Genomic DNA, 27,841 nt, shown 5'->3' on the forward strand with positions numbered 1-27,841 from the left:
TCAATCAATCAATGCAGTTTATTGAGCACTTAATATGTGCAGACCACTGCACTAAGTGCTTGGAAGAGTACAATACAGCAGAAATGTTCCCTGCCCATACGAGCTTACACCTCTGCTTAAGGAGAGCTTTTGGCTGGACTGGACATTCAACCCACCCTCCCACTCCCCTCTGACATTGGTTTGGGGCTCTGGGCCACTGAAAGGCAGGGTGTGCTGGACTGACACTAGGGATGAAGGTGTCACACTCATCCCCCTCGGCGAAGGTGATTCCTTGAGGGTAGAAATCATGTCTGTTAATTCTATTATCCTCTAAACTGTAAACTCCTTGCGGGCAGGGAACATGTCTACCAACTCTGTTATATTGTACTGTTCCAAGTGCTAGTACAGTGCCCTGTGCACAGTAAGCACTCAATGAATGCCACTGTTTGATTGTTCACCCAAGAACTTAGAACAGTGCTCTGCAGAGTAGGCACTCAGCACTGTTGATGGATTGATTGAGAGCTGGGACTCCTTTTAAAATGCTAAAGTAATTAAGGCCCAGGTAACCCCCCTTCGTGGCTTTTAAAAGGACCCAGAACGGTGACTTGTAGGCACAACCTTTAAAGTGAGGTGGAGGCGGATAAGATTACCAGATAATATTGGTCTCATATAGCAAGCTTGGGGGATTCCCTTGCATCTGCTTGTTGGGAGCAAGGGCAAGTCTTCCCTCCTGCTGTTTCTCCGGTCTTAGGGTTGATTTTTTTTCCTGAGGCTGTGGATGTTTACTAGCCACCAACTAAGTGCTTTCTCCCCTCCCCCAGAAACAGAAGGTAGGAATTCAGTCCCGCTCTGCTTCTGTGAAAAAAACAGCCTGGCTTTCTTCCTTTCCCATCCGCCTCCTCCACCACAAAACATACACACATATACACACGGATAATCCTACACATGCTAATATGCAGAGGTTAGAGACACCGCACGGATTCATTTATTGATTCAATCGTATTTATTGAGTGCTTACTGTGTGCAGAGCACTGTACTAAGTGCTTGGGAAGTACAAGTCGGCAACATATAGAGGATTCACCTTACCCTTGCGGTAAATATTAAACAACCACCAATTCGAACCCACACAGAGACCCCCTGCTCGGACCACAGCCATTCAGACCAAGTCTTGAGCACACGACCTCCCAGGATCTCCCGGTTTCACACCTCTGGTCCAAGGGGAGAGTACCTGGCTTGTCTCATCACAGGAGGCTGTTTGGTTCTAGTCTAGCCAAGGGATTCTGGGCTGGGGGTTAGGGATTCCAGTCTAGAGCTGCTTTAGTAGAACCACTCTGGGTTTCTGGTCAGCTCAGGCATGACGGATACCAGCGAGCCTGGCTCGGCCCTGGCCCAGCGCCTGGGATGTGGGACTCAGCTACTGACTAGAGCAGTCTCCGGCCCCAGCCCTGAGAAGGCTGCAATTCACTCCTGGAGCTCCGTGGACCCCAGTGTCCGAGGGCGGAGCAGGCCTTCCCCGAGCTCTACCTCCACCCATGCACACCCTCTGGGGATGGGGGCAGTGGGTCCCAGGATTTGAAAAGGGAGATTGGGCAAAGACTTGTTTGTCTTACTATTCTGTCCTCCGTGGATTCAGGTACCCACACTCCCACCCACTTCCCAGAATCCGGAATCCTTGAGGTGGAGGAAACTTCAGGAAGCGTTCTAGTCCATCCCCCTGCCTCCAACCGTTTGGTCCAAAATCACATGCGCGGACACACACACAACCGGTGCCTCCCACCCTCCAGAGCTCTGCATATGCCACAAGCCCTCCCTCATCTTCAGGCCCCCTTACTCTCTTACAGTTGACGGAGCTGCCTCGTCCTCACCGCTAAACACCCCCTCAAGAGCCCCATATTCCCCTAGGGCCAGCTGGCCCTGTCAGTCTCCCCATAAGACAGAAGACCAGCCTCACCTGCGGGCAGCTCCCGAGCTCACGCTGCCGGCGATCAGAGACGTGGTCTTCCTCAGGCCCTTGCCCACGTCCTCCTGGCTCCGGGGTATGGAGCTGGCCCGGGTGGACACTAGCAGCCGCTCGTGGTGGTCCTCGCTGCGGCTGCGTCTCAGCCTGTTGGCATGCTGCTCGCTCTTGCTCCGGCAGATCTTGCTGATCAGGCTCTGAGACACCACTTCATCGAAGCGCTGCCGGTGCTTCTTGGGGATGAAGATCCTGGCAAACATGAGGGTGGTGAGGAGAAAGCGGGCGGCGGAGTCTGGCCTCCCTACCGGCGCCTTCGGGGAGGTGGCTCGGTATCTTACACGCGCCTGGAGAGCCGCACACACTCCCAGAGTGAATGAATTACGCTCGTCACAACGTGGGCTGCTCGGCATCTGTCCGCGTCACGTGATCCTATTATGGAACGCCTCACCCCACTCGCACGCCACTGTTGGCAACTGAAAGGGCTCCGATACCGAGCTTAGCCAAGCAGGGCTGCACACGCGTGGGGAAGTGTGGGAGTTGCTGCATCGAAGGCAGAAGTCACGGCCACCCCTCCTGCCTCCCCCTCTGCTCACCTACTACATTCCGTCACCACCCTGATCCCAGTGTAACTCTGAAGCCAGAAAGTATCATTCCGGCAGTATTGATTCCTTTTAACGAATCCCATTTCCTTGGGTTTCTCTAGTCCAAATCTCCTCCAGATGTTTGGTTTTTTGTTGTTGTTGTTTTTTGCTATTGTCGTCTCCTCCCTACATTTCCTTATGGCTTTAGTGTGCCCCACCAATCCATCCCAATTTACATACTGGCTCTAATGATGATGAATGGGGTATTCGTGAAGCGCCTACTGTGTGCCAAGTTCTCTTCACCCTCATCTTGCAAATTGGCACCCTTCATTGCTCTCTTAGCTCCCTTTTGAATGATCTCACACCTCCATCTATTGCTCTCACTATTCCCCCAGCCTGGAATGTCTTTCCCAACAAGAAAATCCACCAGTCCATAACTCTCCCCATCTCAGAGAAGCAGCGTGGCTCAGTGGAAAGTGCACGGGCTTGGGAGTCAGAGGTCATGGGTTCAAATCCCGGCTCCATCAATTTTCAGCTGTGTGACTTTGGGCAGGTCATTTCACTTCTCTGGGCCTCAGTTCCCTCCTCTGTAAAATGGGGATGAAGACTGTGAGCCCCTTGTGGGACAACCTGATTACCTTGTATCTACCCCAGCGCTTAGAACAGTGCTTTGCACATAGTAAGCGCTTAACAAATACCAACATTATTATTATTATTATTATTATTATTATTATTATTATTATTATTATTATTCTCTGCGCCACAGTTACCTCATCTGTAAACTGGGGAGTAAGACTGTGAGCCCACGTGGGACAACCAGATCACCTTGTATCCTCCCCAGCACTTAGAACAGTGCTTTGCACAAAGTAAGCACTTAACAAATGCCATCATTATTTATTTATCTCCTTTAGGAAAGCATCCCACATTAATTTGCCACCCCAAAATTGTGTCAATCCAACAACCATCCTTATACTTATGTACCAATGTATATTCAGGTGTTTTTTTATGGTATTTGTTAAGCACTTACTATGTGCCTGGCACTGTACTAAGCACTGGGGTGGATACAGGCTAATCAGGATGGAAACAGTCCATGTCCCACGTGGGGCTCACATCTTAATCCCCATTTTACAGGTAAGATAACAGATGCAGAGAATTGAAGTGACTTGTCCAGGGTCACCCAGCAGACTAGTGATGGAGCTAATATTCGAACCCAGGTCCTTCTGACTCCCAGGACCATGCTCTATCTACTTGATTCTATTGATGGACTGATTTCAGAGGACACATGTCCTGTAAGCCCATGGCAAGGTCTGTGCTGTCAATAATAATGATGAGATTAATGATAGAATAGGGAGAAAATGATTTTACTAGTGAGAACCCCAAATCTTCCCAAGGCACTCACTGACTGTCCGTGGAGACGTGACTGAACTCTGAGACCCTCGCCATGGAAGTGATCTGAGGTACTCCGCCCCCCACCCCCTCCAAATACCCCATCTGCCCACCACTCCTCCTCCCTTTCCCCATCATTCCCTCATCCGGACAAGGAGTCTGGGCACGGCTATCTTGGTACCCTCCCCGCCCCCCCACCCCCTGACTGACACAAGGGGGCAAATCTTAAATGAAATGGGTGGATGAATCAAACGCAGAATCTGGAAAACTGCTCTCTCCGGAAGCCATTCTCCGGCACACTGCTCCAGTGCCCAGAGCAGCTCAGTGAGAATGTGGAGGAGCTGAGCAGAGAGAGGAAGAGTGAGAGATTGTGATTGCGATGCTGGGACTGCAGTGAACTGACAGTATTGCCACTTTACTCCAGGGATTTAGTTTAAAAAGTCAGTTGGCCCCAAGGGAAGCAAGCTCTGGGGATGCCTCCAGCCAGGACTTCCAGCTAGGACATCCCTTACCCACCTACCCTCCTCCCCCCCCCCGCCCCCCCCGCCCCCTGTCAGTCACTCGTCCATCTATCCAGGGGTTTTATTCTCTGTCCACAATGGAGATGGGGATGTGCCAATTTCCAAGGCTGAAATACAAGAACACACAAGGACTATAAAAAAGCACACACACACACACACACGCTCACTGAAATTTGCCTTGACCTTTCCCTGGGATCCAACCCTCCGCAGTTCCATGGAGATGCGTCAATTTTTCACTAACGCACTGGAATGCAGGGGCTTCTGGTGAGGAGGAGGAATCAGGGCAGAGTCAGCTGCACCGATACATGACCCACCCGTGGGAGAAGGGAAGAGCATCTGAGGCAAAAGAGCGGCTTAGCGTAACAGACAGAATAATCAAATCATCATTACGTCTTCCATAAAACCTTCAACTTCCTCCTCTACCCCGGCGCATCTCCACTCCTCTCTCTGACATAGGTCATTAATTAATCATTCATTCATTCATTCAATCGGATTTATTGAGTGCTTACTGTGTGCAGAGAACTGAACTAAGCACTTGGGAGAGAACAATACAACAATAAGCAGGCACAATCCAGGCCTTTCAGCCTCTGTCTTGCTCCATGTCCTTGGCTAGGTAATCTCACTCTCAGGCCAGGTTTCCAGTTTTCTGGATAGTTCAGACCAGAAATCTCGATAATTGGGTATGGGTATTCAGGTAATCGAGTAGTGACTGGAGGGGGAGGGTGCAGTACCGTAGGGAGAGAGACAGACTGTAAACTCTTTGCAAGCAGGGAACATGCCTACCAACTCCATTTTATTGTACTCTCCCAAGCTCTTACTACAGTGCTCTGAACACAGTAAGTGCTCAACAAATACCACTGAAAATGATGTTGATGATAATCCCCCCCCCCGCCCCCGGCCAATCCCCTTCTTCATTATGCCAAGGTAAACCCATCTTGCCTGGGGAGCCAGGGGGGAGATAGCTTCCAAGATTTCCCCCCATCTTGCTCTCGAGCTCCCTGTTCCTGGATGATGAGGGAGAGAACTGTGTTTATGAACCCACTTAAAGGCACTAGAGCTTCAGACCGACATGGTAGCCTGGTCAAGCATCAGCAATCAATCAATCAATCAATCATATTTATTGAGTGCTTACTGTGTGCAGAGCACTGTACTAAGCGCTTGGGAAGTACAAGTTGGCAACATACAGAGACAGTCCCTACCCAACAGTGGGCTCACAGTCTAGAAGGGGGAGACAGAGAACAAAACCAAACATATTAACAAAATAAAATAAATAGAATAGATATGTACAAGTAAAATAAATAGAGTAATATATATGTACAAACATATACATATATACAGGTGCTGTGGGGAAGGGAAGGAGGTAAGACAGGGGGATGGAGGGGGCAGCGAGGGGGAGAGGAAGGAGGGGGCTCAGTCTGGGAAGGCCTCCTGGAGGAGGTGAGCTCTCAGTAGGGCCTTGAAGGGAGGAAGAGAGCTAGCTTGGCGGATGTGCCGAGAGAGGGCATTCCAGGCCCCAGTGGATGACGTGGGCTGGGGGTCGACGGCGGGACAGGCGGGAATGAGGCATGGTGAGGAGTTTAGCGGCAGAGGAGCAGAGGGTGCGGGCTTCCCAACAGTCACTGATGAGTCTATCTGCCAAAGGTTCTCAGAGTTTGATTAGTGAATCCATCCATGGACAGCCTATCCCAGTGGGCCAAAGTCCTAGTCTTTCATTCATTCAATCATATGTATTGAGTGCTTACTGTGTGCAGAACACTGTACTGAGTGCTTGGGAGAGTAGAATGTAACATCATCATCAATCGTATTTATTGAGCGCTTACTGTGTGCAGAGCACTGTACTAAGTGCTTGGGAAGTACAAGTTGGCAACATATAGTCCCTACCCAACAGTGGGCTCACAGTCTAAAAGACTGTAACAACAAACAGACAACAAACAGACAACAAACAGATACATTCCCTGCCCACAGCAAGCTCACCATCCTAGGTTCAAATCTGCCCTCTCAGTGTGTAATTCTAGACAATTCCGGTTCCACCACTTGTCTGCTGTGGGACCTTAAGCAAGAAACTTCTCTTCTCTGTGCCTCAGTTACCTTATCTGCAAAATGGGGATTCAGATTGTGAGTACAATGTGGGACATGAGGATATCCAACCTGACTAGCTTGTATCTACCCCAGAATTTAGTATAGTGCCTCATTCATAATTAGCGCTTAACAAATACTGTAAAAAAAAAGGAAGTGAAGCATGTTTACCAACTCTGTTATATTGTATTCTCTCAAGGGCTTAGTACAGCTCTATGCACATTAAGCACTCAATAAATATCACTGATGGATTGAAACCTCACTTTGCCATGCTGTAGAATGGGAATGATAATATTAACATTTTTGTACATTGAAGATTCATTTTAATCTAAATTCTAAGTAAATCACAGAGAGAAAGCAGACTTCAATATGTTCAAAATATATCCTGCCTCCCAGAGATTTGAGCAGAACTCTTCGTCATCCAGCTTGGATAAGCAGGAGGCCAACCAGCAAAGGACACTCTTTGGGTCACATTTCATATTTCTTTCATTGTCTAAGCTGAAAGAGAACTATGTTCAAATATCTGAGTGCTGCAGAACATGAATTTTTTAAATATGGTATTTGTTAAAATTGTTTACTATGTGCCAGGCACTGTACTTAACACTGGTGCAGACAGATAACAACTAAGCAGGTTGGACACCATCCATGTCGTACATGGGGCTCACAGTCTTAGTTCCCCTTTTACAGATGAGGTAACTGAGGCCCAGAGAAGTGAAGTGACTTGCCCAAGGTCACACAAAGACAAGTAGCGGAATCAGGATTAGAACCCAGCTCCTTCTGACTTCCAGGCTTGTGCTCGATCCACGAGACCATGCTGACTCTTAATTGTGAACATTGAGAAGATGTGTGACTGGATTGAACTGTTTTTTCATCCATTCATTCATTCATTCATTCAATCGTATTTATTGAGCGCTTACTGTGTGCAGAGCACTGTACTAAGCACTTGGGAAGTATAAGTTGGCAACATATATCTGTTTTCATGTTTTCTGCTTATGGATAAAAACAGCCAAATTGTGCGCTGAATAGTGATTGAATGTTTCACTGAACTGGATGATTGTGAATTTCCCATATTAGCAAATTAACATTTAAAACAATCATAATCAGAGACAGGAAATGTGCATGTCCCCTAGTCTTTTGGGAACATAGAAAGGTCTGAGGCCTGGCAAAAGTGGAGAATTCAGCCACTTTAGGATTGAGACCCCACTGCTAAATTTACAATTTAGATGAGGCAAGCCAAGTCAGAGAATTAAGGCTGATAGATTCTGACAAAATATGCAAATACACAAAATACACAAACACACAAAAATCTATCTTTGCAAGGAGGATGAGAGAGTCACATGAGCTTTTTGGATCTACCAGGGGAAGTATTTTTCTAAGAGTTGGACTCTGAGATGAATTTTGAAGAAGGATTTTGGTGGATGAGGAGAGATTGAGTCTGTTCATTACAAGGGCGCACCCTGTGCACCTCCCATGCCTGGAGCAGGAAGAGCCCATTTAAGGACCTGGGTTCTAATCCCAGCTCTGCCACTTGCCTGCCATCTGACTTTGGGCAAAGCCACTTCGTATCTCTGGGACTCAGTTTCCTCATCTGTAAAATGCGAGTACGATACCTATTTTCTTTCCATCTCAGTCCATGAGCCCCATCTGTCCGATCCACTTATCTAGTGTCTACCCCGGTGCTTGGCACTTAATAGGAGCTCAGCAAACACTACAATTATCATTATGGTTATTACTGGGGGAGATGAGAAGTCGTAAGGCTTGAGAATACTTAGAATCCTTGTTGAATCCCCCAGACGATCCTCTTGCCCAGGTGCTGTCAGAGGAGAAGGAGAGTTGTAAATAATATGGTGGCTGTATTTTTGCCAAATCTCCTCAAAGGGAGACCCCAGCTTAGCTCTAGTAGGACTCGAGGAAGAGGAAGACGGGAGCACCATATTTCTGTAAGCAAATCCTGCTTGGCCACCACAGAGCTCATGCCTTCAGGGATCCTGCAGTTTCTTGCAGGGCCATTTCTCTTTTCAGAGCTCTATTTTCCACAGCTGCAGGGTAATTAGGACAGAGGTTGCTTCAGAATACAAAATGGTCTACCTCAAGTAATCTTCCATCCTTTTCATTATTCGGGAATTAGTGTAGGTGGAGCACTTAGTTACTCAATGAGACTGCAACATTAATGAATCCCAGGTCACACTGACACAGTTTTTCCAGTTTCAGGCTCATAATTCAACTGTCAATTGGGGGTGGGGGGGAGGGGGAGGAGGGAATAGAAAACAAATTAAGACGCGCATCTCTGCGTTCCCAGGGAAGAACAACATGGAGTCTTAATCGGTCCTAACGAGTTGCAAATTACCATTCAAAACAATTTCTCTGGTTTCTGAAGCTCTGTCACCGACTGTGAGCCCAATGTGAGACCTGATGCTTAGTTCAGTGCTAGATGCCTAGTAGGCTCTTAACAAATGCCACAGTTGTTATTTTATGAGAGGTCGAGGCAAGAGGAGGATGAGTAAGGAGAAGGGGAGGAAGGTTGAACTCTTCGTAGAATTAACCACTGAACGTGCCCAGATAATTGGTCAAGTTCTCAAAGCAAATCAGAGCCACTGTGTGACCTTGAGCAAGTCACTTCACTTCTCTGTGCTTCAGTTACCCCATTTGTAAGATGGGGAGTAAGACTGTGAGCCCCATTTGGGACAAAGACTGTGTCCAACCTGATAATCTTATATTTAGTCCACCACTTAGTGCAGCACCTGACACATAATAAGACTTCATCAAATACTATAAATTAATAGTCCTCGAGCCCTCAGGAGCACAGATGGAAAATATTTACAGGTTTTAAGCAGGCCAAAATAACAGAGGACAGTTCTAACAGGACTCCTTCTCAGCTCCTCACTGGGACCCATCTGACTATCTTCTGGAAAGAGGCTTTGAAGGAGGTTTTGGTCTAGATGATTAATCTCCGTCTGATAGTTCTTTTCCCTCGGGTTGTCGCTATTTGGCCTCAATTTTCCTTGACTTAATTTTATCTGCCGTTCTCTGAAGTGCCACCTCGCCATGGGTCGGCAGATCGACCCTGCTTTTTCTGCACATGCCTCCTCAGTCAATTGCAAGTGGGATTCAGATTCCCCCTCAGCCTTTGCCGAGCCGAGCCGTGCATGCACAGTGGGTAATATGGGGCTTTTGACGACAAGTGCTTAGTATAGTGCTCTGCACACAGTAAGCACTCAATAAATACGATTGAATGAGTGAATGATCTTCCTCATAAATCAATTCCTTCCAGCCACATAATCATGCCGGCTGTTCTTTCCTGAACCCCCTCCAGTTGGTCTTTACCTTCCCGGGAGTGAGGAGGAGCTCAGAACAGGAGCAAAGTCACCTCCCCAGTGACTCCCCGCTTCAAGCTGCAGATCAGAACTCTGCTACGCAAGCAGTCCCCCGCAAGCAGTCCCCCAAAGCGTCAGCCTGTTTTGCTACCATATCACATTCCTGCCTTGTCTGCCCACATTCACCTCTGGGTCTCCCTCAGCATTGCGGTTTCCAGGCGTCTACCTCCCACTGAATATCTGTTCCGTAATGATTTCCCTTCTCCTGGTAGGAACAAGTGGCTCTTCTTCTAAACGGAATCGAGTTTCTTTTTCTTTCTGTACTTCCCTCACTTGCTTAGCACCATTTTAGGATCTGTCGGACTAGTTTTTTTTTCTCATCTCGGTGGTATGGCCTCAGCTCCCAAATTTAGACCCTCCTGTGAATCTCATCAGTGGGAAAATTTCATTAACAAAGGTGTTGGAGCAGATCTCAGGCCCAGCTTCTCCCTCAAATCTTCCAACACTAGGGGAATGGTTCTGTTTGTATTTTTCCTGTAGCTCTGATTCACTTAGCAGTTTTTTTTTTTCCATGAGGGAAAATCTTTCTCCTAAAACCAACGTGAACTTAAAGGATCAAGAAATTATCCCACAAACATTCCACACTTGCTGTCCTACACCTCTGAGGGGATCTTGAAGCTTAAGGTTCCAGGCTGCCTGAAAGATCATTTGGAACAAAAATCTGTTTTGCAAAACCCCATTTCTTTTTTTTTAAAAAAAAATAGTATTTAAGTGCTTACTATATGCCAGGCTCTCCACTAAGCACCAGGCTAGATACAAGCTAATTAGGTTAGACACAGCCCCTGTCCATATGGAGCTCATAGTCTTTATCCCCATTTTACAGATGAGGTAACGGGCACAGATAAATTAAGTGACTTGCCCAAGATCATACAACAGACAAGTGGTAGAGGCAGGATTAGAACCCAGATCCTTCTGACTCCTAGGCCTGTGCTCTATGCACCAGGCCATTTATTCATTCATTCATTCGTGTTTATTAAGCGCTTACTATGTGCAGAGCACTGTACCAAGTGCTTGGAAAAAACAATTCAGCAACAAAGAGAGACAATCCCTGCCCACAATGGGCTGACAGTCTAGAAGGGGGGAGGCAGACATCAAAACAAGTAAACAGGCATCAATAGCATCAATATAAATAAATAGAATTAGAGATCTATATATAAATATCAGAACAAGTAAAACAGGCATTAATATAAAATAAATAGAATTATAGAGGTGTACATATGTACACAAGTGCTGTGGGGCAGGGAGGGGGTAAAGCAAAGGGGGCAAGGGTGGGGAAGGGAAGTTGAGGAAAAGGGGGGCTTAATCTGGGATGCTGCTTCTCTAATTCTCTGTGATCTAATTATCTCATATCTACCCCAATGCTTGGAAAAAAGTACACGCTTAATAAATACCACCATTATTGTAATGAGGTTACTTCCATTTATGTTCCCAAGAGCCTAATCTGCCCTGCACAGAATAATACTGATGGTGGTGATGGTCATACAAAAGAGAGCGTCAAAGCAATTGCTCTTAGCATTTTTCTCCATTGTCTTCCCACGGCACAGGAAAAAATCAGGCCTTTGCAGAGGAGAGTAGATAATTGAGAAGTAAGTGTCCAATCTGGGTTTTCTTATTCCTTATTTCCTTAGTACTTATTCTTGCACTGTCCTAACCCCCACTCCCACTTTAATAGGGATCACATTTTTTATCTCCAGGGTGCCTCTTCTTCTAAGGGCTCCAAGTGCTTTCCCAACCATAGTTACCTTCCCAGCATTCCTAGGATAGGAGAGGAGTGGGGAGGGAGCAATCAATTGTTACCTGTTTAAAGGCAGAGAAAATGAGACCAGAGAAATAACAAGATTTGTCAGTGTCGCTCGGAGTGGGGCAGAACCAGGGATTCCAAGTCAGGTACCAAGAACCTTCCTGCGAGGCTCATTTGCATTCACAATCTATAGCCACTGAAAGAGAATCTACCAAATGGCAATTATCAATCAATCAATCATATTTATTGAGTGCTTACTGTGTGCAGTAATTGTTCTCTTGGGAGAGAACAATACAACAGAGTTGGTAGTCACTTTCCTTGCCCACAATGAGTTTACCAGGGTCTGGAGAAATTGGGTGAGGGTCCAGGACCCCAGAACAGTTCTATCATGGAACCTCTCTGCCCTCAGTTTCCTGGAGGATGTAGGGGAATGATAATAATAATTATTATGGGTACAGATACCTTCAATTGGGCTAGCAGTGAAGACGCTCACATAGTTAACAGAGCAGAGTATGATTTAGCTACTGTATCTGAGGAAGAGATTTCTTTTCATGGAGGTGATGCGTTGATTTAGTTCCCAAAGGTAAATATGCATTCTGGAAGTTTTTTAATCCTTCTATTTTCATTGAAATGTTATTTCTTCTTGTGAATGATATCCAGTCCCCTAGATTCTGAAAACCCCTGGACTTTTCATGAGGTGGTAGTTTTTTTGTTTGGGGTTTTTCTGTAATTCACTGTGTAATAATGATGGCATTTGTTAAGTGCTTACTATGTGCAAAGCACCCGGGTGGGGGGATACAAGGTGATCAGGTTGTCCCACGTGGGGCTCAGAGTCTTAATCCCCATTTTACAGATGAGTTAACGGAGGCTCAGAGACGTTAAGTGACTTGCCCAAGGTCACACAGCAGACACGTGGCAGAGCAGGATTAGAACTCATGACCTCTGTCTCCCAAGCCCATGCTCTTACCACTGAGCCACACTGCTTCTCATTCTCATTCTCACTGTAGAAATGGAGGACTTCTCTTGAAGTACATGGATTAGCATGTCAAAGATTGAAAAAATTTAGCTAGTTTAAACTTGTTAGGCTTTTGACAGCTCAGCTTCTCTGTCCTTCAAGTACCGATGCCTACTCTCAAATCCTACCACCAACTTTCAGGAATTATTTAATAAATATTCATGGACTTTTTTTCTTTAATTTAAAGATGCTAGCTAGTAAACTAATTGTCTGCAATCAAACTTCGTTTTAGTTCTGTTTCCAGAAAGCTAGCTAGTATGGAATTGCTTGAAATTCAGTTGTGTTTTGAGTCGATTACAAGATAGGCTAGATCAGTACAATTCTTTGGTTATATATTTAGATTGTTCAGGAGCTAATTATCCAATTTGTTGATTGTCCTATTGCTTCTTTTTTTCTTTCTCTTCTTCCTTCATCTGCTTTTTGATTTTTATTTGTTAGCACCTAGAATTAGGTTTGGTAGTATTTATTGAGTCCCCGTTTGGTGCAGTGCACTGTATTAAGCGCTTGGGAAGTTCTGAATAAAGGGGTAACATATTCTCTCTCCACAAGGGGCTTGCACTCTAATTGTGGAGAGAAACATAAAAAATATTTACTGGAGTAATCAAAATAACTCATTGCCCAACTGAATAAGCATATTTACAAGAGTACCGAGGATGAGTCTAATCAATCAGTGGTATTAATTAAGTGCTTACTGTGTGCAGAGTACTGTACTAAGTGCTTCGGAGAGTACTACATCAGAGTTGGTAGACACATTCCCTGCCCATAAGGAGCTTACAATCTAGAGGGGTGACAGGCATTAAGATAAATTGTATGTTGTAGTGGATAGAGCACGGGCCTAAGTCAGAAGGTCATGGGTTCTAATCCCACTCCACTTCTTGCCTGCTCTGTGACCTTGGGCAAGTCATTTCAGTTCTCTGGGCCTCAGTTACCTCATCTGTAAAAAAACGGGGATGAAGAGTGTGAGCCCAATGTGGGACAGGGTCTATGTTCAACCTGGTTAGCTTGTATCTACCCCAGCGCTTAGAACAGTGCTTAGCATAGAGTAAGTGCTTAACAAGTGTCATAATAATAACAATAATAATTATTATTATTATTAAGTGCTTAGCAAATACCATAAAAAAAACAGTTAAGACCGTCATCTCCTTCTGGGCAGGGATCACGTTTACCAACTCTACTGTATCGTACTTTCCCAAACACTTAGTACAGTGCTCTGTGTATAGTAAGAAGTCAATAAATATGATTGATTGACTGAAGAATGGAGCTCAATAATAATGATAGTAATAATAATAATAGTTTTTGGTAAGTGTTCACTATGTGCCAAGTACTGTACTAAGTTCTGGAGTAGATACAACATAATCATGTTAGACCATCCCTGTCCTACATAGGGCTCACAGTCTAAGAGGTGGTGGGGAGCCTCATTTTACAGATGATGAAACTGAGGCACAGAGAAGTTAAGTGGCCTGGCCAAGGACACACAGCAGGCTAGTGGCAGAGCAGCTCCTTCTTTAGGGGGTGCCAAATATAAGGAGAACCAGGAAGGATCCCTCATGGCAAGGAAGGCAGTGTGACTTCCTGGAAAGAGCACAGGAACCAGGAAACCAGCCTGTTGTGTAGGCAAACCATTAGCCATTCTGTTCAGTTGTTTTATCTGTAAAATGGGGATTATAATCCCTGTCTCTTCCATGTCCACAGGGATAGCGTAAGGGTAAAAGAAGATAACTCGTGTGAAAGTGCTTTGGAAAAAAACAAAGAACTATATAAACTCGAAGTGTTATTCATTATTATGTCACCTCCAAAGCCCTGTCAGGAAGCTCTACCCTGGTGTAAGCAACGTCATCAGAATTCCTGCTGACTGAAGAGAATTTCAGAGCTATTTCTTTAAGAGTGCACTCAAGTATAATTTGCAGTATCAACTGTTCCCATTTCATTGTCCAGCTGCCACAGGAGAGATCAACTGTTTTCATTTCATTGGGAACCACAGTCCTAGTATCTTGTCCACGGCCCACAGACTGGCGAGGGACAACCGACTTCTCCCAAGTATTCTGGTGACATTTGGAGAGGGGCTTGCAAAAGCAGCATATGCGTAGCAGGAGGGGAGAGAGTGGTAAAAAGCGGAGGGATTTTGCTAGGACAGTGAGTCACTGCTCCTTTGGAAACAGGGAGCAGGACTAGAGAAATGTGAGCCCAGGGCAGAGTGAGCATTAGTGGCTCTCACATCCAGCCCCCCTACTTCCACGTTGGGGTGCCAGGAGCAGTTTGGGGAGAGAAGTAGTGAGGGAATCAAGCCCTGGAGTCTGAGCTCCCCACTGGGGCCCAGGGTATCATTGGCACTGGCTTGAAATGACTGCTCAGTTTTACTGGGTTGCAAATTTAAGCTATGCCAATGCAAATCTGGGGGAGGGCAGGGGAGCCAGGGACTTGAGTTGCAGAGAGCAGATGTACTCGGGGGGAGATGGGGGAGGTGGGCACGATGAGCAGGAGTCAGAGCTGGGGCTGTGTCCAGATGCTGCCCACAAAAGCGCTGGAACACGAACACATGGCTGCCTGCTGCCGTGCCAAGGCCATCCGTTCATCAGCCATTCGGTGGTAATTATTGAGCAACTATTCTGCATGGCACACTGTAGTAAGTGCTTGGAAGAGTACAGCAGGGTTGGTAGACACCATCCCCACCCTCAAAGAGCTTACAGTCCAGCGGTTCATTCATTCATTCAATCGTATTTATTGAGCGCTTATTGTGTGCAGAGCACTGTACTAAGCGCTTGGGAAGTACAAGTCGGCAACATATACAGACGGTCCCTACCCAACAACGGGCTCACAGTCTAGAGGGGGAAGACAGACAACAAAACAAAACATGTAAACAGGTGACAAAGCATGTAGACAGGTGACAAAACATGTAGACAGGTGACAAAACATGTAGACAGGTGGATGGTGTAGAATACTGCAGGGGGGGGGCATCAAAAGAACTGAGGTCTCAGATTTGTCGGAGGTGGGTGTATGGGATAAAGAGCAGATAAGGAAGTTATAGTCAGAGGGATTTCAGAATTGGTGAGGGTAGAGACTGAACAGTTACTGGAGATAATAAATCATGTGAGGTGTGTGACCAAGTTGGTGAGCGTGTGAGATGGGGTGGAGCAGGAAGGAGGTCATTGGATTAAAGAAGTGAGAGGATGTGGATATGCAAGGATCATAGAGGACATCCACATAAATACTGAAGTCCCCAAGGATCAATGTAGAGATGGAGAATGAGAGAAGGAATGTGAGAAAAGGATCAAAATGATTCAGAAAGTTGGAGCTGGGGCCTGAGGGGCAGTAGAGATGTGACTAGTAATTGGAGTGGTTGGTAAAGGCAGGTGATATGGGCTTCAAAGGAAGGGAAAAAGGGGTGAGGGAGGTAGGATCATATGAAAGCTGCATTGGGGAGCAAGAAGGAAGCCGACTCCTCTCCCTTTCCCATTGAGTCTGGGGGACTGGGAGAAGATGAGGTCCTCTCTAGAGAGAGCGGCAGGGGAGAGACTGGGTCAACTGGGGAGAGCCAGATTTCAGTGATGTTGAGGAGCAGTGACTGGACCAGGAAAGGATCAGTAATGAAGGTAAGCTTTCCCATGATGGGGCGGGGGTTCCACAGGCCATGCATGGCTGAGACTGTGGGGAGGGTATGTTGGGTGGAGTCTGGGTGGAGACAGGCACTAAAATAATTGCTGTGGGGTAGGCGTGGAGCGAGTAGCCGAGTGCTGCGAATTCACGGATTAAAGTGGATGGGTGATGCAGTAAGAGGGGAATGCGGTGGAAAGATGTGAGATTCACCAGGGGAGGTGTCCTGGAGGGAATGTGATTTTGGCAGGGCTTTAAAGGTGGGGAGTGAGGTCTGTCAGACACGAGGACAGGGAGGGAGTTCCAGACAGGAGGAAGCTTGTGAGCTGGGAGTTGGTGGCTAGAGGGACAAAGTCAAGGCAAGATTAAGTAGATTGATTTTGGAAAAGCAAAATATGTGGGCTGGGTTGTAGTGAGAGAGGAGCAAAAATAGGTAGGAGGGGGAGAGCTGATCGAATTCCTTAGAGCCAATGTTTTTGCTTAATGCGCAGATGGATAGGCAGCCATTAGAGGTGTTTGAGGAGTGGAGAGATTTATGTAGAATGATGTTTGAGAAAGTTATTCGGGGCAGCAGAGTGAAGAATGGACTGGAGAAGGGAGAGGCCGGAGGCAGGGAGGTCAGTGAGGAGGCCGATCTAGTATTAAACAATAAACTGCCAGCCCACCACATATGGGTGACCAACTGCAGCTCAGCCACCCCTGATATAATGTATTTTATGTATGTACATAATATATTTATATTACAAATCTGAAATATGTAAATATATTAAATCAGTGATACCTTCAAAATGCGTAACAAATTTTGGAGTAGTAATAATAATAATTTTAAGTCACCATTCCATATGCCATACATTTCTGAATATTTGAACTGTTTTAATATGACTTCTACCATCAGAAAATATGAGAAGAAATGCCTATTCTTTGTCCTTGAAGGGTAGGCATTGCACATCTCATTTTCCCTTTTGTTTTCTCCTCTCCTAGTCTTCTTGCTCCACCACTTTCATCCTCTGGTCCTGCACACCTGTCATGACTCTGTGGCGATGAGTGTGTGCTCATGTCAGTTCATATGGGTTTGGGTCCCTGTGGGGGTGTGTGTATATGTGCTGTGCGTATCCTTGCCTAAGGCTCTGTCTATGGGTACAAGGGGTTTGTTTTTTTTTAAGATATTTGTTAAGTGCTTATTATGTACCAGGCACTGTACTAAGCACTGGGGTAGCTACAAGTTTAAGAGGTTGGACATAGCCCACATCCCTCAAGAAGCTCACAGTATTAATCCCCGTTTTACAGTTGAGGTAACTGAGGCAATGAGAGAAGGTAAGAGATTTGTACAAGGTCACACAGTCAATGAGTGGCAGAGATGGGACCAGAACCCGGGTCCTTCCGATTCCCAGGCCTGTGCTCTATCCCTTAGGCCATGCTGCTTCATGGGTCTCTCATATGTGAGAAGTAGGGGAAGAGTGATTGTGTGTGTGTGTGTGTGTGTGTGTGAGAGAGAGAGAGAGAGAGAGAGAGAGAGAGAGAGAGAAAGAGAGAGAGAGAGAGAGAAGTTTGGAAGTTTGGTGGGGGGGGTCCAGTCAGAATCTGGGGCCTAAGACCCTGTTCGCTACCTCTGCATGGCTAGCATTCAAGTGAGTTTGTGGCCAACTTTCACAGTTGCCTTGCCATGTGGAGCAGTGGGTGAGGCTGTAAAGCCTCTGTTGTGAGATTCACCAGGGGAGGTGTCCTGGAGGGAATGTGATTTTGGCAGGGCTTTAAAGGTGGGGAGTGAGGTCTGTCAGACACGAGGACAGGGAGGGGAGTGTTGTGGGGAGGGGTCCAGAGACCGACCAAACAATTGAAGACCCACCCCTCCCTTCACCATTCGACTCCCCTTCTGCTGCTTTGTGGGTGATTCTAATTGACTCAGGAAAGGTTTCTTCATCTACCCAGAAGCCAACAGAGCAGCTAGTGATCCTAATAGCTTAGGAGAGGCATCTTCATCTGCTTTACAGCCAATAGGAAGCTCAAAAGGTAATGAAAAGTGGCTGACCGAAGAAGACAGGTTTTTAAATCATTATCATTCTCGTCATCTAGATTATGACGATTTTTATATTTTTCTAGACTAGGAGCTCCTTGTGGGCAGAGAACATGTCTGCCAACTCTGTTGTATTGTACTCTCCCAAATGCTTAGCACAGCACTCTGTGCACAGTAAGTGCTCAATCAATACCACTGACCGAAAGACCGTCCATTTTATCCTTTGGGTGAAGAGGAGACTGATCATTAAGTAGGGGTGGGGGTGAGTTGGGAAAGTTCTGAGTTAGAGTTTGGGGCTGGATTCTCGATGCTCAATGCTTGGGAAAGGTGCCGAGATGGAGTTGTTTTTGCTAATTGAAACCTGAGAGATCCTAGCTAAAGTCTACCCTTTTGGATGAAAATCTACCCCTTTGGATGACTGCCCAGGGCCTTCCAAGCTTGGAAGATGGCCCCGTCCATTTTTTTTTTAATTATTAATATTACGTATAATTAATAATATGCTATTATGTAATAATTGTGGTATTTTCCAAGTGCTTTCTATCTGCCAGGCATTGTACTAAGCGCTGGGGTGGATACAAGCAAATCAGGTTGGACTCAATCTCTGTTCCATGTAGTCTCAATCCCCATTTTACTGATGAGGGAACTGAGGCACAGAGAAGTGAAATGATTTGCCAGGATCTCACAGCAGATAAGTGGTGGAATGGGTCAACTCCTTCCATCCACTCCTCACTCCTGGTAAATCCCACCCCTATGAGGCAGCCGTTTCCCATCCCTTAGGGTAGGCTGGTGGCAGAGGTGCTACTCCCATAGGCCAGAAGTTCCAAAGTGGCTGTGGTCCTGGGGGACTGGGGGACTTTGGAATAATTGCTGGGGGCCGGGGCTGAGTGGCGCTAGCTCTGGGGGGATCCCAGAGACAATCTGGAGCTCTTCCATTCTCCATAGGAACATCTTCTCTTCTCTCCCTATCTAGCTGCCAGATGGACTTTTTAGTTTTTTATGGTATTTGTTAAGCGCTTACTATGTGCCAGGGGTAGATAGAAGGTAATTAGGTTGGACACAGTCTGTGTCCCACGTGAGGCTCACGGTTGTAATCCCCATTTTACAGATCAGGTAACTGAGACACAGAGAAGCTAAGTGACTTGCCCAAGGTCACACGGCAGACATGTGGTGGAGCCAGGACTAGAAGAAGGTCCTTCTGACTCAGAGGCCCCATGCTCTATCCACTAGTCCAGGCTGCCACTCTCATCCCAGGGGAGCCAACCTGGAAGGAAGTGAGGAAGCCCTTCCTAGTGATCAGAAAGGGAAATAGAGACAGGCTCACATTGGCCCCGGCCTGGCCCAGATCCTTTAGGATGATCGGCACCAGAACGTAAGCCTTTCAAACTCTGTACCTCAGAGAAACGTCTAAGTCCCACAGTTGCTCCCCAAGAGGTCCATTTGGAGAAATATCCCAGCCGCCTCTCTCTGTGGTCCTTCTCCCCTCCCTGAGATTCACTCACCCTGTGATCCGCCCCCGTCTGGCCCCAGAACGACTTCGGGGAGCTTTCCAGAGACAAATTTTCCCATCCATTGATCAGAGTAGGGAGCAACTCTCGGGTATCCTGGAAATTGGGTGATCGAGGAACCTCCAGACTGGTTGCTTAGGATACCAGGCCCCCGCTGGGAGCTGATCCATCAAAACCTCCAGGTAAACGACAAGTTGGCACAGTAACTAATCGTCACAATTTGGGAAATAACCCAGACTAGAAACCCATGAGTCTCCTGAAATTCCTGTGAGTTTCCAGCTACCTTGACTCTTTCCCAATCAGTTTAATCGATTGAGCTTTCAGTTGCCCTGGTTCTTTCCCAATCAAACGATTAATCAATTGATGGTATTTATTGATATTCATTTGTAGCAGCATGGCCTAGTAGATAGAGAACCAGCCTGGGAGTCAGAAGGTCATGGGTTCTAATCCCACTCTTCCACATGTCTGCTGTGTGACCTCGGGCAACTCAATCAGCTTCTCTGGGGCTCAGTTCCCTCTTCTGTAAAATGGGGATTAAGACTGTGAGTCCTATGGACTGTGTCCAACCCAATTATCTTGTATCTATCCCAGCTCTTAGAACAGTGTCTGGCATATACTAAGTGCTTAACAAATACAGGTATCATATCATTAACCCTTGCTGGATGCAGGGCTCTGAGAGAATTCAGTAGAGTCAGTAGACATGATTCCTGCAATCAAGAAACTTGTGTCGCCTATGCATTTTTATCTGTGACCTTTGGACATTTGATTTCCTCCCTCACCCCCAAACCCACAACATTTATGTAAACATATTTAAGTAATATACTATAAATAATGTATTTATGTTAATGTCTATCTCTCCCTCTAGACTGAAACCTCATTATGGGCAGGGAACATGTCCACTAATTCTGCTGTTCTGTATTCTCCCAAGTGCTTAGAACAGTGTTTTGTGCATAGTAAGCATTCAATAAATACCATTGATTAATTGACTTACAACCTAGCCAGGGAGACAGACATTAAAATGAATTACAGTCGGGGGATGTTTCAGGAAATACGGAATGAGAAGGAATCCCAAGTATCAAATGCCTTCCGATGGGGAGGAGGCAGCTCTCGTCACTATGATGCTAAGAGTTTTAAGACACCCCAGAACCAAAGGGAAGTAATAAAAAGCAGTATGGTGTAGTGGATAGAGCATGAGTCTGGGCGTCAGTGGGTCATGGATTCTAATCCTGACTCTGCCACTTGTCTGCTGTGTGACCTTGGGCTTCATCTCATTTCTCTGGGCTTCAGTTACCTCATCTGTAAAATGGGGATTAAGACTGTGAGCCCTATGCGGGACAGGAACTGTGTCCAACCTGATTTGCTTGTGTCTACCCCAGCACTTAGTGCAATGCCTACCACATAGTAAGCATTTAACAAATACCATAATTTTTACTTCCTCCTAGACTGTGAGCCCCATGTGGGAGAGGGACAATCTCCAACCCAATTTGCTTGTATCCACCCCAGTGCTTAGCACAGTGCCTGGCACATAATAAATGCTTAACAAATACCACAATTATTATTATTATTAAGTCCAAGGGTGGAGTTAAGAGATAATGTTGACCTGGTCTATGTCATTCATTCATTCATTCAATCGTATTTATTGAGCGCTTACTGTGTGCAGAGCACTGTACTAAGCGCTTGGGAAGTACAAGTTGGCAACATATAGAGGCAGTCCCTACCCAACAACGGGCTCACAGTCTAGAAGAGATTCTAGACTGCAGAGATTCACCGTTTCTTGAACAGACAATTCAGGGGGCAGTCAGTCAAACATTTATTGAGCACTTACAGTGTGCAAAGTACTGTACTCAACACTTGGGAGAGTAAAGTATAACAATGTAACAGACATAGTCCCTGCCCAGAACAAGCTTACAGTCTAAAGTCACCTCACTCTGAGGGTGGGCCTAGAGCAGGGAGCCTGATTGAGCTTTGCCTCCGCTGGGATCTGGGGGAGTTGGGTGATTGTAAGCATGTAGACTGATGACTGACTCATCTCTAGAGTCAGTTAGTCAGTCAATTGCATTTATTGAGCGCTTACTATGTGCAAAGCACTGTACTAGGCAATTGGGAGAGGACAATATAACAATAAACAGACACATTCCCTGCCCACAATGAGCTTACAGTCTAGAGGGAGCTTACAGCCTAGTAAACTTGTTATGGGCAGGGAACGTATCTGCTAATTCTGTTGTATTATACTCTTCCAAGCACTTAGGAGAGTGCTCTGTACATAGCAAGCGCTTAATCGCCTAGCCCCGTTCTACCTCACCTTGCTTCTCTCCTACTACAACCCAGACCACGCATTTCACTCCTCTAATGACGACCTACTCACTGTACCTCATCTCATCTATCTCGCCACCAACCTCTCGCCCACGTCCGCCACTGGCCTGGAACTCCCTCCCTCTTCATATCTGACAGACAATCACCCTCCCCACTTTCAAAGCCTTACTGAAGGCCCATCTCCTCCAAGAGGCCTTCCCCCACTAAGCCCTCATTTCCTCTTTTCCCTCTCTGTCTCCCTTGCATTTGGATTTTTTCCCTTTATTCTCCCCTTCCTCGGCCCCATAGCACTTACGTCCACATCCAAATATCCGTAATTTATTTATATTATAAATAGAGAAGCAGTGTGGCCCAGTGGAAAGAACCTGGGCTTTGGAGTCAGAGGTCATGGGTTCAAATCCCAGCTCCGCCAATTGTCAGCTGTGTGACTTTGGGCAAGTCAATTAACTTCTCTGGGCCTCAGTTACCTCATCTATAAAATGGGGATTAAGACTGTGAGCCCCCCATGGGACAACTTGATCACCTTGTAACCTCCCCAGCACTTAGAACAGTGCTTTGCACATTGTAAGCACTTAATAAATGTCATCATCATTATATATTTATATTTGTCTCCCCCGCTAGACTGTAAGCTTGTTGTAGACAGGGAATGTGTCTACCAACTGCGTTATATTGCTATTGCTCTTAAGCTCTTAGGACAATGTTCTGCACATAGTAAATACTCAATAAATACGACTGATTGACTGATTGAAATAAATACCATTTATTGACTGACATAGCTGCATCAGTCAGCTCCGGTCATTGCACCACCCCGTCCCCATGGTCTTTCCAACAGACAGAGGATCATGTGGGGCCTTGACAGAGACTATTTTTGAGCGAAGCCCTTTGTTCACTGTGAGCCACCCTGGCTTTGAATAACAGAGCCTATCTCTCTGCCTTTCTCTTCCTCTCCTTCTCTTCCTTCCTCCCTCCATCCCTCCACAAGCTGCAGAGATGACGAGGGGCTGGGGGGGAGGTTCTGGGGTTCAACCTCCCTCCTTTGGTCAGGAAGGAGCCTTCTGTTAAATGCTTACTATGAACCAAGATAATCAGATCAGACCCAGTCCCTGTCCCCACATGGGGCTCATGATCCAAAGGCTTGGGAGACAGGGAATTGAATCCCCCTTTAACAGATGAGGAAACTGAGGTAAAGAGAAGTTTAGCAACTTGCCTAAGGTCACACAGCTGCGAAGTGGAGAACCCAGGTTCTCTGACTCTTGGGTCCATGCTCTTTCCGTTAGGCCTGGAAAGATCCAAGGCCAAAGTTAAACGGTTCCATTTTGCATGTGTCAGAGTCCTGGGCTTGAAGGCCAGGGGACGACCCAGATCAGTCAATCAATCAATGGTTTTTATTGAACACTTACTATGTGCAGAGCACTGTGCTAAGCGGTTGGGAGAGTACAATACAACAGAATTAGCAGTCATGTTCCCAATCCATAATGGGCTTATTAGGTTCTTCATTGAGGATTTCTGACTGTTGAGGTTTTAGGAGAGGAAACCCCATCTGGAGCCTTCAGAGTGTTGAGCAGCAGTGTTGCCTAGTGGAAAGAGCATAGGCCTGAGAGTCAGGAGACCTGGGTTCCAATCCCAACTCTGCCACTTGCCTTGCATGTGATGTTGGGCAGGTCTCCATGCCTCAGTTAACTCACCTGTAAAATGAGAATTAAATTCATGTTCTACCCCTTCGACTGTGAGCCCTATGTGGGACAGGACCTGATTAACTTGTCTACCAAATCCATTGTGTTATTCTTCCAAGCACTTAACACAGTGCCTTGCACATAGTAAGCCCTCAATAAATATGATGGAGTGATTGATTGGTCTGCCCCAGTGCTTAGCACAGTGTGTGGCACATAGTAAGTGCTTAACAAATGCCACAATCATTACTTTTTTGGAGACAATGAAGGATTTGCTCCAAGAGAAAGCTCCTCATAGTGGGTGGGGGCCAGCTGGGGTATATTTTTTCCTAAACAGCATCTCAGCCCCAACAACTCTTCCAAAGCCATTTCCCTAAAGGCAAGTCAGTTCCTCCCCTTCTTTCCTGATCCCCATTTTCAAACAGCAGCGGGGGAACCCTCAGCCTCTGCCCCTGGAAGTGCAGTGCCCCCCCCATCTTTGAGACCCTGCTCAAAATGGTGCTCGCCTTGGTAGGTGGTGAAACCACAGAGGTGCTCATGGCAGAGACCCTTATTTTCCTGCTTGACACCCATCCCCAATCTGAGGCTCTGTTAATAGGCCACGATGGTGTTACTGTTACAGAATAATAATAATAGTAACAGTGGTATCTGTGAAGCACTTACTGTATGCCAAGCACTGGGCTAAACACTGGGGTGGAAGAGAGATAAGTGGGTCAGACACAGTCCCTGTCCCACGTGGGGCTCACAGTCTAAGGGGGAGAGAGAACAGGTATTGTACCCCCATTTTACAGATGAGGAAACTGAGGCCCAGAGAAGTTAAGGGACTTGCCCAAGGTCACACAGCAGACAGTGGCAGGGCCAGGGTTTGAGCCAAGGTCCTCTGACCTCTAGGCCCCACTAGGGGTTTGGGGTAAAACCTCACACACACACACACACACACACACACACACACACACACACACACACACACTTCCTTCCCCCCCCACTCCCTGCCAAGTCCCCTCTCAGAGTCCCCTGGTTCTCCTGGAGGTGCAAGAAGTAAGAGAAGCTGCCTAGGATTCCAGGGTCGGACATCTCTGTGTTCCCCTGGCACTCCCACCCCACTGCAGCAGTCTATAAGTCCTCATTCTGAATCCTTCATTTCCACCCAACCTCCATTCCCCCCTCAAATTGAGGCGGGGGTCCCCACTTCCCAGAGCCTCTCCTGGCCCCTGCAGCTCCTCCTCCAGCCACCCCACTCCCCCTCAGCTGCCTTCCTATCCTGGAGCTGCCTGCCTCCCCATTCTTTCCCTCACTCAGAACCATAAGGGAACAGAAAAGTGGAATTCAGCCACAACGCTATCCCAAAAGACACAATTGAGTAATTCACCTGTACAGATAGAACTGGTCCCAGCTCCTTAGGGGATCACTTAGAATTGATAGGGTTTAAAACTTCCCTGACTTGAGAAATTAGGCTATTAGGCCCCTGCAATTTTTGCAGACCCAGTTCAGAGACAAAAGATGGTTCAGAGACCACTCTGCGTCCTTTCTTAGAGAACCGCTGTAGAGATCTCAAAGCTCTTAACTCTCCAAAAGTGCTTAGAACAGTGCTTGTGCTTAACAAATAAAAAAAAACCTCAGGTCACAACACGAAGACACACACATACACATACACACTCACACATTTGGTTGTGAGCCCACCAAGGAGCCTACTGAGAAGCAGCATGGCCTAATGGATAAGAACACGGGCCTGGGTTCTAATTCCGCTTTCTCCACTTGTCTGCTGTATGACCTTGAACAAGTCACTTCACTTCTCTGTGCCTTAGTTCCCTCATCTGTAAAATGGGGATTGAGACCGCGAGTCCCATGCAGGACAAGGACTGTGTCCAACCTGATTAACTTGAATCTACCTCAGTGCTTAGTACAGTGCCTGCCACATAGAAAGTGCTTGAGAAATACCATTAAAAAGGTTGGGGGGGGGGGGTGGTTAGGGACCATGTCTAATTCCCATGGGAATTCTCTCCAAGCACTAGTGCTCTATATGCAATAAATACTTAACAAATAATACTACTAACCTCCCCAGTGCTTAGAACAGTGTTTTGCACACAGTAAGTGCTTAACATACCATTATTATTATTATTACTACTACCTCGTCTCTCTCTCTCTCTCTCTCACACACACACACACATACACGCACACACACACACACACACACACATATATATACCCCCATCACTGTTTGAGTGACTTAACAAATAATGCTACTAACCTCCCCAGTGCTTAGAACAGTGCTTTGCACACAGTAAGTGCTTAACATACCATTATTATTATTATTACTACCTCGTCTCTCTCTCTCTCTCTCTCACACACACATGCACGTACACACACACACACACACACACACACACACACATACATACATATATATGCCCCCGTCACTGTTTGAGTGATGGATCTCTTGGGAAGAACCCAGGGTCCCCATCTTGGGCTGGTACCAATGTCAAGGCCTGTTCCCTCCCCGTTGAGCTAGGTCAGCCCTTCAACCCAGAAAAAGGTAGCCCGGAACAAAAGCAGCCAAGATCAGGCTTTGGAGGTTTGCGCCAGCAGGGAGGGAAGAGGAAAGAACCGTTCCTATATTTTGGCTCCCAGATTGCTTCTCCCTTGAGATTTCTCCCAGATCCTTACTGTCCATTTCCGGTTAAATATGGCTTCTGCGGGAACGTGGGGGGCTTGTGGAACCATTTTCCGCCTTGAAGAATGTGCTTTCTACAGGGGGCTGGCACAATCTGGAAATGCAGTACCGCAACAGAAGCAGCAACAGCAGCCAAAACTGTTGCTGCATGCAGGAATCTGGTTTTCCAGCCCTGAGAGAGATTCAGTGCACCTCAGCTCCCTGGTCTAAGCAAAAAGAGCAGAGGGTCTTTGCCAGAAAATAGTCATAATAATCGTGGTATTTGTTAAGCACTTACTATGCACCAAGCACTGTTCCAGGCACTGGAGTAGATACATGATAATCAGGTTGGACACAGTCCCCATCCCACGTGGGGCTCCCGGTCTTAATCCCCATTTTTCAGATGAGGGAACTGAGGCACAGAGAAGTGAAGTGACTTGCCCAAGGTCACACAGCTGACATGCGGCAGAGCGGGATTAGAACCCATGTCCTATGACTCCAAGGCCCGTGCTCTATCCCCTAAACCACGCTGCAGGCTGGGGGAAGCCCACTCTGGTAATTAATTAATTATGGTATTTGTTGAGCACTTACTATGTGCCAGGCACTGTACAAAGCGCTGGGCCCATCCTCTTGCTCGGGCAGCAAGGAAGGAGTTTGGAGTTAGGAACTGATCCTGTCCGGAGGAGCCGGGCTACAGGGTGCATGGAAAGAGGAGAGCGAGACCCCCAGAATCTCCCCTCAACCTGCCACCAAAGCCACTGTCCACCCAACCGCTTCACCCAGCACCATCCCACAGTCACAGTTGCCCGTGGGTCAGGAAAATGACCCAGGGAGAGGAGAACCTACCGAAAGTGCCGGGAAAAACTTCGATCCTTTCCCATCTGGAGGCGTGAACGGATGGAAGAAGCCCGAGGATGGCTCCGGCCCTTCCCGCAGATGATGCGTCCCCAGGGATGAGGTTGAGTTAGTAGTCCCTTTCCTGGCCCTTGGGCATGCTGCAATCCAACACCCCCTGCTCACCACTGACTGGTGCCCGCTGCTGACTGACAGGTGCCCGCCGGACTGGGTGGGCTGGAGGAACCAAGGATGGAGCCTCCTTCCTTTCCTGGCTCCCTAGCTTTGGCCGCCTCAGTTTCACCTTCCCTGCATCTCCTTCTGGCGCACTGCCGATTCTTCTGCCATCTGCCAGCCGGCTCGCTCTTGCCGGAGAGCCACCTCTGAGCCGCTGGGCCTGCCCACCCCCTCCCCTCGGTCTGCACCCCCTCCTCTCTCACAAGAGACTCGCCAGGCAAGGCGGCAGCGGCCTGATCCTCTGCCTCTCGGAAGCACCACTGCCAGAGAAGCAGGGCAGCTCTCCTCCCCTCCTCTCCCCTCTCCTCTCCCCTCCTTCTCTGCTCTCCCTTCCCTCCCTCTCAGGAGGGAGGCATCTGCAACTGCTAATTAGTTGACTTCTAAAGTGTTCCTCTTC

General features: G+C 47.0%; 1 protein-coding gene across 1 annotated transcript in view; it reads right to left on the reverse strand.

Moving 5' to 3' along the window:
• LOC119942830 (Grid2 interacting protein) overlaps positions 1-27,582 on the reverse strand; it is a 74,211-nt gene extending 46,629 nt beyond the window's left edge. The window contains 2 exon segments of the mRNA XM_038763807.1: positions 1,931-2,185; positions 27,220-27,582. Of these exon segments, the coding sequence (XP_038619735.1) occupies positions 1,931-2,185; positions 27,220-27,254 (290 nt within the window). The 5' untranslated portion in view covers positions 27,255-27,582.
• Positions 27,583-27,841: the final 259 nt, after the last annotated feature.

This window comes from Tachyglossus aculeatus, chromosome 21, assembly GCF_015852505.1.
Source record: "Tachyglossus aculeatus isolate mTacAcu1 chromosome 21, mTacAcu1.pri, whole genome shotgun sequence".
Lineage (NCBI taxonomy): Eukaryota > Metazoa > Chordata > Mammalia > Monotremata > Tachyglossidae > Tachyglossus > Tachyglossus aculeatus.